The sequence below is a fragment of the Naegleria fowleri genome, assembly GCF_008403515.1.
Source record: "Naegleria fowleri strain ATCC 30894 chromosome Unknown tig22, whole genome shotgun sequence".
Classification (NCBI taxonomy): Eukaryota; Heterolobosea; class Eutetramitea; order Acrasida; family Naegleriidae; genus Naegleria; species Naegleria fowleri.
This window is the reverse complement of record NW_025407954.1, coordinates 187736-208197: the sequence shown is the minus strand read 5'-3', so window position 1 is coordinate 208197 and position 20462 is coordinate 187736. Positions and strand designations below refer to the sequence as shown.

The window sequence follows — 20462 nt, the reverse complement described above, 5'->3', positions numbered from 1 at the left end:
GTTGGTTGTTGTTGTTCATCTTCTCTATGGTGGTTGGGGGTAATTAAAGGTTCATGTTTAAGAGATGAATTCAATATCTCTCTATCTCTCTTTTGTTCTTGTGTTTCTCTCTTGGTTTTGTACTATCTCTTTCACAGTGTTCGTTAATTCGGTTAGCTTTAAAATCATATCGCTTAGATTCTGGTTGATATTGTCAAGTCTCTTCTCTAAACGTTGGAGTTTCCAAGTATAGTCACGGTACCGTGGGTCATCTTGTGGTATTTTTTTTTTGAAATGTTTTATTGAAAAAATGTTTGAAAAAAATTCTCTCTAAAAAAATTTCTGTTGAGGAAGTGAAGGATTTCATTCATTGAATGAAATTCGAAGAATGAAATCAACCATGAGGTGAATACATGTCAAATCTCAACAATAAACAGCATGAAGAGAAGTTGACTTGATCATTTTGATTTTTTTTTACAGATATAAATAGTGGCTTGCATGGCTCTTCCTAATTCCCCAAGTGAAACACTTTTACGATCAATAATTTCCCAGAAATTTCGAGCAGCTAATTGAGCTTCCAAAAGTGTTTTTTCAATGGTCAATAGGAATAGAATTCCATCAGGTTTGATGATACGTTCTAATTGTTTCACAACTTTGGGATAAATTTTTGCATTTCTTGAATGACTTCCACACAACACTCCAAAAGGCATATCTGAGAGAACAACATCAATGGATTGAGATTTGAATGGAATGCTTTGAGAGTCACTTAACAGAATGTGAATATTTGTATGATGTTTGCAATTATGATTCATGACATTTGTCTCATCGGATGAGCAATCCAAATTGAATAATTGTATCTTGGGAGACTTGTTGAAAAAGAAATAATTTGCAGAGAGTGAGAGAGTTCCTGAACCAGCAAATGGATCTAAAACGTTACAAATCGAAGGATGTTTGGAAGAGAAGGCCTTTTCACACAAAGAAGCATCTTGCATTAATAAAGTTTTCCACAACAAGTAACTTGTTTGAGGTTTGAGGGTGGATTTTCCATAACTCAACCGAAAATCTTGTTTCGTGTAATAGTAAATGAGATCGAGCTCTGGAAAATTTTGCAGAGATGCACTCTGAGAATGGTTGGTACAATTTTCTACACTGTCAGATTCACCACCACCATCACTACTTCTGGTATCATCTGAGAAATGTCGAAGTCCATATTCGTGTAAGTAATGAAAAGGAGGCGAGAGAAGTAAAGCTGTAACTGCCCGATCAGTGTCCAAATAAATTAATATATCGATATCAAATTTCTTCAAATTCACACGCATATTCTTGCAAATATGTTGTCCAATTCCATAGCCATACTCTGAAGCAATCTCTACAGATGAATACGAATGACGGACTTGATGTGATTGTTTTCGAATAGCAGTCACTCTAAATTTAGTATTTTCTGAAAATAATACTTCTTGAGTTGGAAATTTCTTGGTATATAATTTTTGAAATAATTCAAAAGATTGCTTCCATGCCATCTCATCTTGAGTACGATATGGAATTTCATTCTTAAATTTTGAAAATGCACTTTCCTTGTCGAGTGGAATGTTTGGAACGAGTGAAATAAAGGAATACACACAATCCACAGAAGGCAATGCATTCAAATGTAAAACAAATTGTGAAATATGTTCCATAAATTGTTCACGAGAGTATTCCGATTTTCCAACCAAATTAAAAATTAAAAGCTCATTGTGTGAAAATAAAAATTCTGGCATGTGAAATAATTCTGCAAAATTCACATCCATTGTCATTTCAAATCCCTCTTCGGAATGTATCTTTCCATGTACACATGTTAATGTTTTCAATTTTCCTTTTTGTAATTTCGAATTTTTTGTTTTCAACAATCTTGCCATAGCAGTGGTTGGATAATCGAATAGATTCACAGAAGGCTCAAATCCATGATACCACCAATCTTTTTCAACTCCTTCATGAAAAACCGCTTGAATTTCACTCTTTACAATTTGTTCAAATCCTTGTGTGTGAGTGATGAGAAATTGAAATGAATGAAGTTGCGGTGGAGATGATTCCTCATGTGGTGGAGACGACGACACCTGCACTTGCTCTCGAATGATGATTGGATGGTAACTCTTTTCCGATGGGGTGTGTTTTTGTTGTGGTGTGAAGGAAGAACAGTCCGTACGAGTGGATGTGTCAAGAGTGAAATTCGAAAAGAGTGATGAAGAGGTGTTTTTGGACATTTTTTTACTCAAAGGCTTGCACATTCTGTTGAGAAAGATGATTCAGCAGGACCAATGAGTGATCGAGGCCATTCTTGTTTCTTTATTATTCTCTTCCTCATACCCAACGCATGTTCAAAGACTTTTTGTCAATTATTGTATTTCCATTCTGAACTGGATTTTTTTTTGAAAAAAATGAAACCACTACTCGAGTCTCATGCCACGAAGGATCATCATCCGTTCATGAATCAATCTCCGAGCTCGTCTCTACATTCGATTGATGATGCAAAGTGTTATTCATTAACAGATTTACCAGAAACCTTGTTTGTCGAAATTTATTCCTTTCTTTTTGAAATTCCAATAGTTCCCTATCATTCTCTAGGTGATCAAATACACAAGAACATTTTTGGGAACATGGTAGTGAATGTACATTGGCCTTTCCTCATACATGTCGGAAGATCATGATGGCTCTTGAACAGAATCCGAATTTTCAACTCACGAAGTTTATTCAATTTTATTGCTTGGGGATTAGAAATGAAAGATATGATGTCATTGAAGAATTGTATAAGGATGTCAATTCTGAAAAGGTGTGGAAGCAAATTATTCCTATTGTCATTTATTTGAATTTTCCACCATTGGAATATGTGGAATCATTGGATTTCAAAAAAGATGTTGTTCCATTAGAACGAAAATTTAGAAAAGCCTATCATTTACACACTTTCTTTGATTATGAGGATTTTCTTTTCAAAATTGATCGAATTGTGGAAATGTTGACCATGTTCGTGAATTGTGTGAGAAATGATATTCAACACCAGCATGCCACTCTCAATGATATTTCTTTCATTGAGTTGAATTTTCCAATTTGTAATGATTACTCCATTAACATGACATATTCTCAGCTGACTCAAATTTTACATGAGGCTGATAAAGTGGTGGCTGCTTGCATGAAATTATTCCATTGGAAGGCATACAAAAATTCCTACTTTGAAGAAATGTATATTGAAATTCCAGAGGAACTTCCAAGAATTAGAGAGAACTATCAACTCTGCGTTCAGCTTTGTAGCGCTTTAAAAGAATCTACGGAGAATAATCAAGATGACTTGAATAATCTCTTTTCCAAACTAAACTGCTATTACTGTGACAAACTATCTGCAGCCTGTAACTATTCGAGACAATTCTTCAACAAACATGTCGTTTTGCATGCACTCCATAACAGTAGTTGCCTCTCACAGGATGATTATGACAAATACGATCAAGAAATTATTGAGCGTGCAATATTTGCCAATGGTGAAAATTTGACCCTTTTACCTTCATACTTTCAACAGGAACAAAATGAGGACACACTAATGACAGCACTTCGGAGGGGATTACTTTTACACAAACTCTTATCCGACAATTATGTGGCTGATTCGCCCGATAGTAATTTTTTGAAAAGGAATATATTGTTTTTTAAGGCAATGGATATAATGTTGAAAGATAAGGATTTTGCATTTGATGTTATCAAGACACTGGCACGAGAGAAGAAGGGACTTAACTGTGTGGCTTATTATGTCAAGAGACGTCTCATGAGTTTGGACAATGTTGTGGACTCATTCAAATTTAACAAGAACAATAACTGTCTCTTGTTTGATTGGGAAATGATGTATTTAATTCTACATGCTGACGCACATTCATATCGACCAACCATGTATTACAGGTCACAAAATACACATGCAACACATTTTGTGAAGGTATTGATGAAATTAGAAAATGACACCATCGCTAATATCAACATATCTATTCCAGAGCTTCCTCATGACATTAGAAATTATATTATTGAACATAACAAGAAATTCTTTGACGTATTGCTTAAGGAAGAATTGATTTCAATTAGGGATTACAGAGATGTCTATGATCATGACAACGAAGAGTAAAAAGTATTGTTCTTTTTTTTCGTCAAGATAGTCATCCATCATGATGAAGAAGAGGTTGTCTCGAAGAGAGGAGCGAGCACTCTTTCAACACGTGTATTTATTTTTCTCATAATTGCCATGATCGTTGTGTATGACCATCTCTCTCATGAATTCTCCAAATTTGGATCTGCAACTGTCAAAAGTCTTCTCTTAAAAAAATGTCTTCTGCGTTCATGGATGCTCCGTTGCTAGATTTTACTGTTGGAACAAATAATGACGACAACAACAATACAAGTAACCCATACAATCCATACAACATGGTCAGCAATCAAGGATCATCCTCTTCATCAAATTCCGCATTAGTCGAGTTACAAATTTTAGAAAAAGCCAAACAAATCGATCAAATCAAACTCCAATTAATCGAACACAGATTCAATACAAAAGTTATTATTGATGATGAATATCGATCCTTTTTGAAGAATCAAATTGGACAACTTCATGTCTTGGAGAGTCAAATTGCTCAACTCCGAATTAATGATCACAATGAATTTATTAATTCATTAAAATTGGATGATTTGAATGCAACCAATCCTGTAAAAAAGAACTTGGTAGAACCTGCGGTGGCAAAAGTGGATGCACTCACAGTCAAGTCATTCCTGTCAAAGGCTGAAAAGAATAATGCCATGAGACGTTGGAACAAGGCGATTAATGCAGTGAGAGGTATTAGTAAATTTTCGCAAACGTATGAGAATGCAAGAATTAAGAAGGCAGAGGAGATTTTAAAGAATCCAATTTCGGCTCAGTATGTACAACTTGTTGTGTGAATTTCACAAGGCGTTTGACATTGTTATTTTGTTTATTCGTGAATTTATGAACACACCATTCTGTGTTTAACAAAATGTTCATCAATATCACATAGAATGAAGAATGAAATTCTCGAGTTGAGAAAGTCACTTGTTATTTTGAATAACAAGAAAAAGTTAACTCCAGATCAAGAAATGTTAAAGGAAAAGTTAGTTGAAGAATTGAGAGAGTTAGACAAGAGATATCATGATCAGTTTTCTCAAGAATAGACCTTTGTCCAAATCTATTTATTTAATAACTGAATGACATGAATTGTAAATAATAGAATGAGGTATTGAACTTCTTTTTTAACATCCACACATAGTTTTTATTCAATAATCTCATTAAAACTTTTCATTTGTTTATTGTTGAGAAAACATTCCATGTTGGTCCTTGCTTGCGACACTTTTCGTACAAAATTTGCACATTCTTCAATCCAGTTAAAGAGACAAGCATGGAGCATTTACTTTTGAGATCAGAATATTTCTTTTCCTCTGTCAGAGAGGTCTGAATCTGAAACAAGTCAGAGGCAATTCTCTTCTGTAAATCAGTCGCTTCGTTTTTGTGACCTATTAACTCATAACATGCATGCAAGTCACTCTGTGTTTTGTTCCAATACATGGATAAATCTCCTTTCGAAAGAGTTTTCATGGTCGAAACAATGTCATGAGAGGAACAAACGGATTCTTCTTTCAAATAGTCCATAAAGTAGCAAAGGAATGCATTGGAAACTTTTTCAAAGGTTGAAGGTCCAATCAAAATAGACGAATTAAAAAATCGATTCAATTCCATTAGTTTTGAGGCAAACTCTAAATTCTTTCCAAATACACTAAAACTAAGAGATTGGTTGGTTCCCACATTTCCACAAAGGAATTTTCCCGAGTTGATTCCAATGTTCACTCGAATTTTGTTTTCTTCAGAAAAGTGCTTTTTGTTTAAATCATTTTCAATGGCTTCCATAATTTCTAATGCAGTAATACATGCATGCATTTCGTGATCATTGACGGGACATGTTGATTCATTAAAGAAGCATGTGATACAGGCAGAATTAAACTTATCCACAAGTCCACGACGATTGTGAATAATGACACAAACGCATGTCACGTAATTATTCACAATGGTTAACAATTCTTGAGGTTCTAACGATTCGGACATCTTGTTAAATCCTTCAATGTCACAACAGAGTACACTCATGTGTTGCTCGCTCATGTATATTTCACCACAATCTTCGTGCTCTTTTTGTAATACTTTTTGGACAATGACTTCAGGAACATATCTTTGACCAAAATTAGAAACACAGCGAATCGTGATGAGTTCAATCAATCAAAGGAACAGAAGAATAGATACATTGTGAATCATGTCAACGAACTCTAAAAAAACTTACTTGGTAAAAGTATTCAATCGTTTTCTCATAATCGAAATGTATTCTTGCATCTCCTTAATATCACTGAAAAAACTTGAAGGTTCCTTTTCCTTATCCATATCTGAAAGATTGGTTAATTTTAACATGTCTATAGAAATTTGATGTAATGGATTGCTAATGGCTTTCACAAAAAAGAATAAACAAAACATTCCAAATACGAAAATAATCACAAAAATTACAACGCTTGTAATTCCTCCTGTGACCACCTCATCTGCAAAAGATGCTTTTCGAGTCGCCACTGCTACTCCCCAAGAAAGATTATAAATATCTGTAATAAATGTTAACTCAACATCTAGAATTGCATCGATTCCATTATAGGGATATCGTTCAATAAATTTAGAGCAAATTCCTTTTTCAACTTGGCATGTGGTCGTGTTGAGGATGGATAAAATGTTTCTTTCTCTGTAGTTGTCAATAATTCTCTGAGCAGTCAAATATTTTGGTTCATCGTCATCCACATTGACAGCAATAAGATCACCATTAGCATTTGTAATAAATGCCAAATCTAAATCTTCAAATAGAACACTCGAATTCTTCAACAAGGAACTTAGTGCTGGAGATAAAAGTTGAAATGCAGCCACTCCATACAAGTAAGACGGATTTTTCAGAGATGCATCCACCAACTTGTCAGGAAGTGTGAAAGGAGCTTTGGTCACATTGGAAAGCGTACTAGTGTTCACATACACAGGAATGGTTACTGATATGCTCAAATCTCCAGCTGAAGAAATATAAACAGGTGACCATCGAATGTTCGTGGAGGGATTGTCACTCCTCATATAAGGAGTGTACCATGGTCTCTGAGTGGTAACAATAGATACGTTACAGATCGAATGAGAGAAGTGATCGGCAAAATATGCTTCTGTCATTGGTTGAGAGAAGTTCGAGCTGAAAAAGTATTGACATTGTGCTCCATCAACAATGGATCCATTTCGAATGGTAAATAAATGATCTCGATTGTATCCAACGTAGATATTGTCGTATCTGGCAAATACTATGCCACCAATGGGAATGATATTTCTATAAATACCAGCCACATAATGAAATAAGGTAAACCAATGCGTCGAGTTGGTGACATCGAAAGAAGGATTTGATAATTTAAACAGCATGGAATTAACTGCAAGAGAAGTATAGTCTAATAGATGAGATATTTCATAATTACTGAATGTCTTAATTTGTAATTGTTGAATTGATTGAGTATTCTCTGAAACACGTTGTCCACTTGTATACAGTAATATAAATGCAGAGGATATTCCAAATATCCCTTGTAAAATAAATAACAATAATAAACAATTTAAAATCGTGAAACACCGAGGAGGATGGCACATAAATGTCAATTGTCCCAAACAGCAAATTTTCAGCCATATCCAAAATGAATATTCACTTTCAATGACATGTTCTTCCACTTCCTCATCATGTATTTCCTCAATGGCATCTGTCATGAGTCGAATTTTATGTGGTGCATGTTTGTTGGTCTTGTTTGTCGTCTGTGGAAACAACGTCGACGACGAAGAATGCTTTATGGCATTGTCCTTGACCATCTTAATTCGATCATTCTTACCCAACACGACATAATCAGGAATGAAAAGTGAACGTAATTTCATTGATAATTTCGAGGAGGAGGAAGAAGAAGAAGATGGTTCTTGTGGTGGCATGTCCTTGTTGGAATTTGCTCCTCCTCCTCTTTGATTTCTTATGGTTCGGAACATTCGGTCGAAATTGGTCCTTGTGGAGGAAAAGTGAGAAACACAACAAAAGTAGGAAAGAAAAGCCTCTAACATGATTCGGCATGTAAAGTTGTTGTTGTTGGAGGATGAGGAGGAGGAAAATTGATTCAGACTTTGATTCTGAGATAGGATGGAATAGTTGGGAAGAGGAGGAAGAGGAGGAGAGGAAGATATTTCATTCCCTCGGGGAGGAGAGGACGAGTGTTTTTCGGTTGTGTTGGTACAGAGTTCTTCTTTCGATAATGAGGTTGATGATGATGGTTGTGGTTGGGGCGGACTCATCTTCATTAATTCTTGAGGTTGTTGTTGTTGTTCAACATGTTCTTTTCGTTGTTTGTCCTCTTCGTTCATCATGATGATCCTTGTGGCCATTGTATAGTTTCTCCGGATTTGCATGGGCACACCCTAGGTCCAATACAAATTTTAATGAAATTCGGCAATCCAACTAACACGCAACGACGACGAGATTCAGAGAATTTGGAGGAAGTATTTTTTTGGTGGTCGCTCCGACCTGAAATGGTCATCACCAACAACAAGATTGTTTCAAAGAGGTTGACGCGTTGAAATTGAGAAAGTTCGCACAATCTTTAAGGGCTTGAGGGTTTTCACCATTTTGAGAGCATTTTGAGACGAGATCGTTTGAAGGAAATGCTGATGGCGCTCAAATAAGTCCATCTGTTCTGAAGATGGCAAGACAAACCCCTTTCAGTGATGTTTACTCTTGATTGTAACCGCTTTCCTTAATGAAGGAGAGTCCTTTTGAATAGTTGGTGGTTGTTTCACTTGTTTTATTATGTATTAAAATCAGAAAAGCTTCTTTAATGGCTTTTAATTCCTTGTTTTCAAATTTGTTTTGCAACTCTAATGATTTCGAATGAACAAACTATGATTTGGATTAAATCACTTTTCGATTTTGGAGAATTTTCTCTTGTTTTTAACAAGATTTCCCTGTTTTAATGCATAGAGTCAACATTTGAGTTTCTCCTCACTTTGAAGAATTGGTTAACAAATTGGCCAAACAAAGATTCAAAAAATCATGAACTTTACAAAGAAGAAGAAATTGCAAAAAAAAATTTGAAAAAAAAATGTCTTTGCAAGATCCCATGACGATGAGCACTGAGGAAGATGACTTCGAATATGTTACACTTGATCAATATCTTCCGAATGAAATCAAAATGATGATATTTGAATTTTTACCTGTTCAATCCTTGTTTGTTGTTGCGAATAGAGTTTGTAAAGCCTGGCATCAGTTGTTGTGTGATGAAAAAAACAAATTTGTTTGGTTCCGATTGCTCTCAAATATTTTGAAAACGAAATTATTAATTTTGAATGATGATGGAAAAAAGATGACAAAGCCACAAGAAATGATGCAATTTTTATCGTGTGTTCAATGGAGAAAATTACTCAAATTTATCACTCTCAAAGAACGTTCGATTATTCACAATTATTACTTACAACAACAGGAAAAGAAAGCTGAATCGGAAAAGAAAACACTTACACAGCCAGAAGATCCTCCAAGTGATGGTGATGATGATGAATGGGATGAAATGGACAATATTGAAGAAACAACCACTCCAAGCACTGAAAATTTACCACAGCACATGCAACCCTCTTCAACCTTGTTAACTGAAAGCGATGCTCCTCAAACAATTCAACAAATACCTTCAAACGAACCACCATCAAGCCTTGACCTATTCAAAGAAGATGCAGAAACGATACAATTTACTTTCAAAGAAAGAACTCTCATTTGCAAGCCAATTAAGGCAAGCTCAACCGACTTTCCCAGCCAAGACATTCCAGAAACGCGAAATGCTCTCAATACAAGATCATTCTGGTCGTCAACAGGCTCTAAAGACAACAAAGAGAATGAATATCTCATTTATCAGCTGCAGGATCCTTGGTTTGTTGTCGAAAGAGAACGCAAACTTCAAAAAGTGAAGGGTGTGAAAAAGTGGACCGAGTTTTACAAATACGTGGGCGTTAAAAACGCCAAAGAGGGTAATTCTGATAACACCTCCAACCATGAAGACAGTATCATGTCGTTTGATTCACAAATTGGAGGATTATATTTGGAAAAGTTTACACTCAAACCATTCATGGCAACGTAAGTATTTCTTGCATGCAGGAATAGGATAATTTTACTTTTCACCATGCATCAAAATTGAACAATGAATCACTTCTATATAGATGGCAAAATAATAATTGTTACGCTCCCAAACAAGTGTCTCTTTCGGTGGCTAAAATTTCACCCACTATGAAACTTGAGGACTTGAAATTTGAAGCATTAGATAATTCGGAATATCCTGTTCAAAATACAAACGAGTATCATCAGTTTGAAACAGGACCGTTTATCATTCTGTACAGAAGAGACAACAATGTTTCCCTTCCTCCAAGTGCTGAGAATGCAAAAACTGAAGATGCAGTGCGATCTGAGACGACTCGACCAATAAATTCCAACGAAGAGGAGGCAGAAGAATCAGAAACTGAGGAGGAAGTTGAAGAGAGTGAACATGGCATAAGAGTAGCAATCACAGATGATGATCTTTTTCATGCACTGTCACGATCAGGTGGAGTTGTCAATGACGCATTCTATCGAGAGTTGAGAGCAATTTTGGAAAGAAAGCTTGCTGAAAGGAGCAGAGAGAGTGAAGAGAACAAACTGTTCCAACAATTGACTGCAAGAGAAGAGGGAAATATTTTAGTGAGATTCAACTTGATAGGAAAAGGACAAACTCAACCAACTGATAACTTGTACTATACATGCTTGGAATTTGTGGACTTGTCAGGATCGGCCTTTGTTCTTTGATTCATAGATTCCACACATGCTCAGTCACATTGTGAAATTTTTGGATCCTCCACATCACTAACTTTGGTTAAAAACTTGAAAAAAGTGACCCTATGAATTCTCTCAATGAAGTGCCTCTCAATGAAAGGTTTTCTAATAGATGTCTCTCTGAAGTTTTTACCTTCTTCCCTATATCTGAACACACGTTCAATAACACTGCAATAAAAAAAAAAGCACGTGTGTGAAGTGGAAGGTTTAGGAAATAAAAAAAATGGCAGAAGAACGCTTCCGCAAGTACGAGTAAGTGGAAAGAAATGGATTTTTATCGTCATCTTTGCAATTCCGATGGCCTTGAATTCATCTTCTTTACATAATTTGGTGAATCATTTGACTATTACTTTCTGAATGACTGAATATCTAGTTTTTCCAATGAAAAGAATTGGTTGAATTACTTTAATAATTTGGAAATTGCTGATGGGAATTACATGTCCAACACCACCCTAGAGAAGTACAAGAGACGATGGTACAATAAGAATGTGGAGCCTATCTCTTTGGAAGTTGGAGCAGCAAGTAGTAGTAACACCTCTTCTACTTCCGAGGCAACCTCATCCCAACAAGCCTCATCATCATCTTCTTCCTCAAATCAAACGACAAATTCTTCTAGTAGAAACAACACCAATGCAACACATAATAGCAATACTAATAGTGGTAGTGGAAATCAATCGGGCAACACTTCGTATGGAGGCTTTTGGAATGCTTTTCAACAACAAAAACCTTATATTTATACCGCAGCTTGCAGTGTGATTGTAATTTGTGGTTTATTGGGTTTGATTTCCATTTTGTTTTGCCCAACCTGTGGTGCAGCACAGTCAGCTGCTACGGTACCACCACCTCCAATTTCTAATTCACCTCAATTCGATCACGAGTTTGAACTGGATGATACGGTAATTCCACCTCAGCCACAACAAACTATTCCAGCTTCTCCATCTAGACCCTCAATTTCTCCATTCATGTCACTTTGCATGAGCAGTTATTATTTGAGTGTTTTGTTGTCGTGTGGAATTTTTGCTTTTGAATTTTTATCCAAGTATGGATGGAAAAAGTATGCCTACATTATGTTTGATGCCGATGGTCAATATTTATTTATTTCACTGTTTTATTTGGTTTCAGGAAAGTCTGGAGTTTTTATTTTGCTATTGATGCTCTCTGCATTGGTGCGATTATTGCCAAATTTACTCATTGTGACCAACAACAATCCAAAAGTTTTAGCATTCCAACAAAAACTTTATCAATATGATTTAGGCGACAAATTCGCAAGATTTGAATTGTTCCTGCTCGTCAACGAAGTATTGTCCTTCTCCATTCTCAAAATCATTTTAATTATTAATTTTATTTGCCACCGTTACATTATTTTCCCTCACTTGGCAAACTATATTCATGCCATTAAGGCCGCTCTCGATCAATACATGCCGAACATGTTGCGAGGAGTTTACACAAAGATTCGCGAATATCTATCCATGTATGTTGTCTCACTCCAGCAGAAAAAAACCCAACTCGATGCTCAACATTAAACTCGAACGAATATTTATTGCACCTTATTCCACTCCATTCCAGAAATGCATGCATGGAATCACCAAAATACATGTTGGTTTTGAATGTTCAGTAAAAAATCGGCTCTCCAAGTTAGGTTGAATTCTGATGTCGTTGTTCATTTGTGTTTGAGATTTGAGAATGACACGAGCCAATTAAGACGAAATGTGAAAATTGTTGAATTTTAATATGAGTTGTGTTTAATATGATATGATCATGAGGACAACCATCTGTTGGAGTATGGGAGCAATTAATTGGCTAATTTGAAACTAAAGTGGGATTTAATTGTAAATTCAAAAATTCAAAGTAATGATTGACTTGAAGTGAGTCAGAGTAAATTAATACATTACAAAGGTGATGAAAATCTAGCAGCAGGACCATGTAGAGGTCAGTGTGATGCTGATGATTAAATAGAATATAGAGGATTGGAGTTTGGAAATGTTGCGAGCATGGAAAAAAGCTGCGAAATGTGACCATCTAAAGGCCCACATATTTACAAAAAGTATTCTGGGGTCAGCTTTTTCTGTCCCATTCCAGTTGTGCTGTTTTCCGAACGTGGAGCAGGGTCGAATTGAAGGAAACTGCAGTTCAACAAATCATCTACCTCCATAATTGCTGCCTTATTGCCGCATCTGTAGCAATAGTTTGGCGCAGAGAAAATTGTAACGACATTGCCATCATGACACCAGTTATATCCTTCCATGACCAATTGGTGAGCACGGGCAACCATTGTTAAATCGTTATTGTGATTAAATTGTTCACTCACATCCTGTCCAAATGTGTAACCAGCACCTCTAGGTGAAATTCCCCAACTGCTTCGTTCATCTGGATCGGACCACATCAAATCACACATTGGACCATCAAGTGGAATTTCTTGAACTCGGTCCAGTGTTCGAATGTGATCAAGAGAGTCGATAGAAGGAGAAAGACCACCGTGTACACAAAATATCTGTTTGTCAATTTCGGCTGCCAATGGCAGATAGTCAAAAACATCTGTGAGCATCTTCCACACAGATTCACTTCCGTATTTCCTCACGCATTCGTCATAGAATCCGTATACTTGTGTAATTTGTCGACTTTCGTGGTTTCCTCTTAACATGTGGAGTCGGTTCTTGTATCGCAACTTGAGACAAAGTAAAAGTGTAACGACTTCCACACTGTGATATCCTCTGTCTACATAGTCTCCAAGAAATAAGTAGTTCGTGTTCGGTGAATCACCACCAATCTTAAAAAGCTCAATCAAATCATAAAATTGGCCGTGAATATCGCCACACACCGTCACTGGCGACTCGACCGTAATAACATTTTTCACTTGAGAGAAGTATTCTTTGGCCTTCAGTGCAAGGAATCATCGCGACGCGAGCGATTCAAAAGAAATTCATAGTGCGGTATAGCAAGAACATGTGATCATTGTGATGACGCCAACAATAACAATATCATCACCACGGTTACTCTCACAATATTATCAGAGGTCATCATTAAAACATACCATTGTGCAAATCTTCTTTACATCAGCTTCCGATAGATGTTCTCCTCTTCGCAGCTGTTCAATGCACTTATCTAAATCTGCCATCTTTTGAAAAAGGTAGTTGTGGTAGGAAATGAAAGAAAGGAAGGAAACAACACAAGGATCGCACAGCCACTCTAGCGAAGCGTCGTTACTTGAATATTTTTTATTTTTTGTCGAGATGCTGCTTTACAAAACCCTGTGATGGTGGCGCCAGCCTTTATGCTGTTGTTGTTGGTTGTTTGTTGCCCTACCAACAACGTCACAGAATGAAGGCTTGTTGTGGAGGAATGGGCATGAAGATATTGTAGTAGAAGTAGTTGTAGTGGATTTGATCATGATAACACGGAAAGGATACAGATTCATCTTGAAGGAAGGAAATATTGGGGAGGAGATTTAAAAAGATAACTGTTCGTGTATGATGATGGTTACCATCCCTCGTGGGAGAAAGCTTTACCTGTGAGAGTGATGACAGAGTGGTTCTTCAAGAACTGAGTTGTATATGTGATAGTAATTGAATTCAATATCCATAAAAACAAATGATGATTATGGAAAGAGAACATATCGATGTTTTCAATTCAAAATATTAATCCATATTGGGTCGTCAGAAATATAATGCATGTGTTCAAAAGCAAGATGATGAAAAGTATAAACAATTTTTGGTGATGATGATGATGTCGTGTTTCATAACACTCACCTCTTTATCCAAGTCGGGGTATCTCAAGAAAGCACAACCTCCCTCCTTGTCTGGAACATGATATGGATCCGGATGAACATATTCTTCAACCCAGTATTCTCCTCTTTGCAAAAGGAATTCAATTTTTGAGGTATCTGTCTCTCCTTTGTATTTCTCGAATTCTTCTCTAATTTTACGTGCTTCAACACAGAAAACATCCCTCTCGGCACTGTATGAAATTTCTCGCAAAGCTCTTCTGTATAATTTAAAAATACGTTGTGAGAAGGGTGAAAGAATGGCCATTTTTTTGATTGTAAAGATCCTTCATGTATGTTTGCCATCTTTTTCACAATACTTTCAAATAGGTCCACCCCATGGTTATGATTTCACTCTGATCAAATGGTAATGGCCCAATAGAACCAATGGTCAAAATAAGTCCTGATGATTGGAAGCACATGAAAGGTGGTCAAACAAAAAGTGTTCAAAGTTCCTTCCACACAAAAAATCTTCAAAAATGTTTTCGTTTCAATCTTTGAGTTCAACTTCCTCCAGCAGCAGCATCAACACGAGTTTGATCAGCAACAATACTAGTAGCAATAGCAACAATAATTACATTAGATGCTCTCAAATATTGGAACATATTCATCAGCAACAAAACCGAAACTCGGGAAGAAAGTCTTCGTTTTTGAAAAACTTTATTCCTTCATCAACACTTTCTTCCGAAGAGAACCCAACATTGTACGATCCAAATACAATATCCATTCATCGTGTACAACATGTGTCGGGCCACTTGGCTGTGCATTTATTTAATGGAAGGATGATTATTGGTCTCGATTATATTTCGGTTTCAAAATTGAATAACAGTCATTCTCAAGACCAATTATATTTGAATTTATTAGAAGCAATTAAGAATTTTGTCGACTCCAAATTCAATGCACATGACACGACTTTGAGCCCAATCCTCTATTGTTGTGATAAAGATCCTTTTGTTTATAGTGATTTTGAAATCAGAGAAGAAACAGCAGAACAATCAAGTGGATATAATTTTGGAAATAATTTTGTGAGAGATTTGCGCGTGGTTCGATATATTACAATTTCTAAAACCGGCAATGTTGTGGTGTGGAGATATTATGAAGATAATTCCACTTGGAAGGTCGAGAATACTTTTAATATTATAGGGAATAGCTCCAGTCTCAAAGTGGAGTTTGTGACTGTGGTTGCGGATAGAAATATCTTATTTAGGACGAACAGTCCATCAGAAAAGAATGCCTTGAATATATACTCTTCTTCTGGTAGCCATTGTGTGGTTTTTAATGATAGCAGCGATAACTCTGAACATGTTATTTATTCTATTTTACAATCATCACATAGTATGAGCAAATCGAATATTTTGTTAATTTCACAAAATGAAATAATACTCTTTGATTTAAAGAATAAGAAGACATTATCAAAAATTGAAAATGTTTTCAAATTTAATGATATCTCAAGTAATTCTGACACGCAACAACAATCAGGTGCAGATTCACTATTTTATATTGGACTAGTCATTCATCCAATAACGAAAGAAATTATTATGATGGATACTAACTTTAATATCATTATTTATTCAAGTGAGCTGTCACACTCAAAGAAATTAACTATCAACAAGTTTAGTCTCAAAAAAGAGAATATTCCGAAAATAGATATGGCACTAATTTACAACATGTTTCTTGCTGTTTATGATGGAAACTCCAATATTTATATCATTGATCTAGCGAATGGATGTGTAATTTCGAATTTAACTCTTCCCAGCGACATGACGAATTACAAATCCAGTGGAAATTTTGCTAGATTTTTTGGAAATGCTACCCAATACTCTTGCAATAGCGAGCCTTCTACATTGTATCTTCATGATAGCTCACTAATCTATGAATTACGCTGTCCTCCTCTACTTGATATTATCAGGAACAGCATCACTGGCTCTTCTTCTGCGAGTTGTATCACCTCTAGCTCGTCTTCACAGACATTTAACCATTTACTTAAAGACTTTAAACTGTTTAACATTTACACAAGAAACATTTTGGAAGAAATTCACAACAATAGTAGCGGCACCCACAAATTGAATCATGCATCTTCTTCAACTATTGATCTGAGAAAATCAATTTTACCACATTTGGAAAACCCAGCATTGATTTGGACAAGCTGCAGCACTGTGCACGAGCAAGAAGCTTTTCTAAACGAATGTGAACAGTTTATCGATAATTTTCCATCCAAGGACTCGAAATTTTGGAAAAAGCCAACATCCAGTTCTTCAACAGGTGAAAATTGGGAGAGTTCCTCCGTACCTTCTCCGTTATCGCCTTCGTTATCTCCCTCATCAAGTAAGACAAGCCCAACAATGGGTGGATCTTCCCCTTCCGCATCCTCCTCCAATCAGTTGTTTACTAAAATGACTACATTGAATATGAGTATTGTTCCTCCGCTAACCTCTTCCCTATCTATTTGTAAGGAACAAATAGGAAACCTCGATGTGAAACAAGCAGTTGCTTCCTTAGAATGCAACGATCACCAGGGAGATAGTACAAAGCAACTTGATGTCAAAACTAGCACATTTATGGACAATCTGACGGATATCGAGCTTTACGACATGATTGAAAATGATCCACAAGCAGTTTTGGATTATTTACTTGATGTTTGTGATCTTTCTATTTTCAAGAGTATTATACACCAATATTCCATGGAAGAAAACATAGATGAGAGAAGTGACAGCAGCAAAATTTATGGTATTTCCATTCCTGGAGCCTCTGATTCCAACATTAGACCTATCACAACATTTGTAAACTTATTTGAGCAAAATTTTGAGGATTCTATTAGCCCCTTAGAATTGTACAAAGTTGAGGAGAACAGAAATGAAGATTTTGTGGTTTATCAAAATAAGGTCACAACTGCACTTGAACCAAAGCGAAATACGAATCATACTAGAAAGGGTTTACTCTATTTTGAAATGGTCATTCGATTACTCTTTTTCCATACCAAATGTCCTCAAATTATTTTGGTTTTGATTGTCATGATGGAAGAGCACAAATTGAAACAATTCAACGCTCGAAGAGATCAACTAAAATCTGAAATTGATCAATTGGTCAAGAAGAAGCAATCATCAAGCTCTTCACTCTCATCCTTGACAGGAGGAAAAAACTATCAATTGGAACAATTTAACTTGCAAAGTTTACAGAATGAGTACAATGAACTTTCACGAAAGTTGAAACAAAACAATATGAAGGCAAAATATAGCAAGGAAATTCAAAGAATACTCACCTCCTATGTCGACTTGTTCGATAGTGAGCAGCTTCAACCATTCATGGAGATCGCTTCAAGATTTTCAGATATTCAAGTGAAAACCATGGCACAAGTTTTTATATGGCAAGGAAATCGACTCGATGCACTGAGGATCTATCTTTCACATGACAGTCCCAAACTTGAGGAACAAGTCATCAAGCTCGTGTCGACCTATCTTTCACAACAGTCAGGCATCACGAATGTGAGCTTGTCCATGTCATTAGGAGGAACAGCACCCCTTGAAGAGCAGTATAAGGTCCTGAATTTACTTTTCGATTTTTGTCTCAATCCAAAAACTAGTAAGGCGACTTCAAAGACCAAAAATTCTCTTCTCACTTTTGCATGGCAAATGATGCCCTTATCCTACAGCGTGTTTGATTTCTTTTCCAAATATGATCGATACAGAATGGAAGCACATGCGAGTAGCAGAAGCGAAAACAAGAGTGACAAGAACAATGAATTGTCGACACTTCCTCGTGTGTTTGTCTCGTCCGATGTTGATGATTCAGATCTTATTGGAGATGATATTGCATTGTATCTTCAAGGAATTGGATCATTTTCAAACATGAAATTAAGAGCTCAACAAATGAAATAGATCCTTTTTATTATATTTTCGAGATATATTGCTTTTTTATTGGGATGTTGTTGGATATTCTGAAATATCTAGCGTTATGCTTTAATTCTCCACGGCCAAGATAATTGTCATTTCAACTGCTCATTGTCAACCACAACCCAGTTTGACACCATCATTAAGAAGACGGTATTGTGCGGCTTAAAAAATAGAACTGATCATGAATACCACCTACTCCACCTTCCCAAAAGGAGACAAGCCTAAGAACGCACCAAATGTTTCTTCCATTCCTTGTGAGGGATGTGGCCGTGTTGCTTCATTCCAGATGTCTATGATGATGACGAGTTGGAATGCGGTTGTGGAGAACCTTGTGAGTTTCCATCCGGATATATGCATTACTGTTCTAATAGATGCTTCAAAGAGAATTGTTATTGGCTACTATTTGGCAATGTTCTGGTGGTAGAGGACGAGTGAAATGGATGTGGATGCCTGCAAGTATTTGAAGTAAACATTAAGAAGGGGTTCAGATCACTAAAAAGACGAAGGAAGAATAAGCCAATGCAAAACAAAAAGACTGTCGACTTATTTGAATTTCGTTGTAAATCTTGATCAATATGAAACCAACCAGGATTTATTCCACTGGAATTCTTCTCACGTGTTGTTGTTGTTGCTGTTGTTCTTGTTGTGAGGAAATGTTCCTCCATGGTCCGAACCCGAACACTCTTCCATACATGCTGCTCTTGCTGGAATAGAGGCCCAAGAACATGACTCTTATCACAAACACCATTAGTGTGAGAACGGTCGGGAATAACACTGGAAGAATGGGCCATAAGAACTCTTTCGTTCCCAACACATCGGCTCCAACCAACAGCAAATTATTTGGTAGAGTATCCACGAGAAGGTATTTCCAAACAAAGCCCATATGAAGTAAATCACCAACACAGAGAGACAACATGGTCCAATGGAAGAGAGGAACTCTCTCGATGAGATACGAACCATTGGAATGTGCCAAGTCCTTATAGCAATGCCTAAGAAGTAAATGATGAAGCACTCCAAAGGCGAATAAGACCATACCAGAGAAACGAATCAGGAAAAAGATCAAGTTTCTCAAATCATTGTTGGAAGCAAGGGATGAAAGGGTTGTTGTCGTTGTGGTGGTTGTTGTTGTGGTTGTTGTCGTTGTGTGCAAGGGCAGGTTTCCAGTGAGTATGACTTCCACTAAATGTTGAGGCATGAAACTCCCCAATACGAACCGAACATTAGGGAATAACATTAACACACTCCCAAAGAACATTTCATAGACAAAGGGTTCCCAATACATGAGTGTAAGGAACATTTTCAGAAAGGGAGTGAGTTTGAGTGGAGTGATCGAGGACCTCGATGAAGAAGAAGGACCTCCTAACGTTCCAGTCGTGGGAGAAGACATATTTTCAAGAAGCTTCTTGAAACCGAATCGTGAATTAATTTTCTTGAATATAAATTATTTGCTCCTACTCCAAGACAGAGAAAGAGCATGACAATGTTGCCTGCATTCCATCCTGCTTGCCCTTGACTACAAAAAGAAAATGACCATGTATGGAAAATGAAAGACCTTTCATATTGAATCTTTTTCACCTATTAGATTTCTCTTATTGAACGAAGAATACATTTTCTCTTATTGAATGAAGATAAGGGTGCTCCTATCCTGGCGGTTCGTGCAATGCCTGGCAGAAGCGTTCCAGAGGGTGCTCTCAACCAGGTTTCCCTGGGAGGCACACCTCCAGACCCGACAAAAAATTGAGGTAATAGTCATGCGTTCCGTAGAACGCTTTCAGCTATTACACTGAAAAGAACAGATACTACACTCGATCAAAGCCAATTGGCCGAGAAAGATGTTTTCTAGAGAGAGGAACCAAAGGGAGTAGATATTGAGCAAGGGAATGGAAGAAAAATTGGAGG

At 36.6% G+C, this 20462-nt stretch overlaps 10 protein-coding genes across 10 annotated transcripts; 5 read left to right on the top strand and 5 right to left on the bottom strand.

The window, feature by feature from the left end:
- Positions 1–437: 437 nt before the first annotated feature.
- On the bottom strand, positions 438–2219 carry FDP41_000983 (uncharacterized protein; the record flags this gene model as incomplete). The annotated part of the gene is made up of 1 exon (XM_044713830.1): positions 438–2219. The coding sequence occupies one exon, from the start codon at positions 2217–2219 to the stop codon at positions 438–440; it is 1782 nt and encodes a 593-aa protein (XP_044564543.1).
- Positions 2220–2662: 443 nt separating this feature from the next.
- On the top strand, positions 2663–4111 carry FDP41_000982 (uncharacterized protein; the record flags this gene model as incomplete). The annotated part of the gene is made up of 1 exon (XM_044713819.1): positions 2663–4111. The coding sequence occupies one exon, from the start codon at positions 2663–2665 to the stop codon at positions 4109–4111; it is 1449 nt and encodes a 482-aa protein (XP_044564542.1).
- Positions 4112–4308: 197 nt separating this feature from the next.
- On the top strand, positions 4309–5163 carry FDP41_000981 (uncharacterized protein; the record flags this gene model as incomplete). The annotated part of the gene is made up of 2 exons (XM_044713808.1): positions 4309–4892; positions 5010–5163. 2 exons carry the CDS (start codon positions 4309–4311, stop codon positions 5161–5163), a joined length of 738 nt encoding a protein of 245 aa, XP_044564541.1.
- Positions 5164–5287: 124 nt separating this feature from the next.
- FDP41_000980 (uncharacterized protein) lies at positions 5288–8434 on the bottom strand (the record flags this gene model as incomplete). The annotated part of the gene is made up of 2 exons (XM_044713797.1): positions 5288–6209; positions 6318–8434. The coding sequence occupies 2 exons, from the start codon at positions 8432–8434 to the stop codon at positions 5288–5290; spliced, it is 3039 nt and encodes a 1012-aa protein (XP_044564540.1).
- Positions 8435–9165: 731 nt separating this feature from the next.
- FDP41_000979 (uncharacterized protein) lies at positions 9166–10886 on the top strand (the record flags this gene model as incomplete). The annotated part of the gene is made up of 2 exons (XM_044713785.1): positions 9166–10184; positions 10268–10886. The coding sequence occupies 2 exons, from the start codon at positions 9166–9168 to the stop codon at positions 10884–10886; spliced, it is 1638 nt and encodes a 545-aa protein (XP_044564539.1).
- A 250-nt stretch (positions 10887–11136) lies between these two features.
- FDP41_000978 (uncharacterized protein) lies at positions 11137–12436 on the top strand (the record flags this gene model as incomplete). The annotated part of the gene is made up of 2 exons (XM_044713774.1): positions 11137–11165; positions 11287–12436. The coding sequence occupies 2 exons, from the start codon at positions 11137–11139 to the stop codon at positions 12434–12436; spliced, it is 1179 nt and encodes a 392-aa protein (XP_044564538.1).
- A 512-nt stretch (positions 12437–12948) lies between these two features.
- Positions 12949–14028, bottom strand: FDP41_000977 (uncharacterized protein; the record flags this gene model as incomplete). Its single annotated transcript, XM_044713763.1, has 2 exons — positions 12949–13788; positions 13945–14028. 2 exons carry the CDS (start codon positions 14026–14028, stop codon positions 12949–12951), a joined length of 924 nt encoding a protein of 307 aa, XP_044564537.1.
- Positions 14029–14390: 362 nt separating this feature from the next.
- Positions 14391–14941, bottom strand: FDP41_000976 (uncharacterized protein; the record flags this gene model as incomplete). Its single annotated transcript, XM_044713752.1, has 2 exons — positions 14391–14453; positions 14660–14941. The coding sequence occupies 2 exons, from the start codon at positions 14939–14941 to the stop codon at positions 14391–14393; spliced, it is 345 nt and encodes a 114-aa protein (XP_044564536.1).
- A 211-nt stretch (positions 14942–15152) lies between these two features.
- FDP41_000975 (uncharacterized protein) lies at positions 15153–18548 on the top strand (the record flags this gene model as incomplete). The annotated part of the gene is made up of 1 exon (XM_044713741.1): positions 15153–18548. One exon carries the CDS (start codon positions 15153–15155, stop codon positions 18546–18548), a length of 3396 nt encoding a protein of 1131 aa, XP_044564535.1.
- A 607-nt stretch (positions 18549–19155) lies between these two features.
- On the bottom strand, positions 19156–19950 carry FDP41_000974 (uncharacterized protein; the record flags this gene model as incomplete). Its single annotated transcript, XM_044713730.1, has 1 exon — positions 19156–19950. One exon carries the CDS (start codon positions 19948–19950, stop codon positions 19156–19158), a length of 795 nt encoding a protein of 264 aa, XP_044564534.1.
- Positions 19951–20462: the final 512 nt, after the last annotated feature.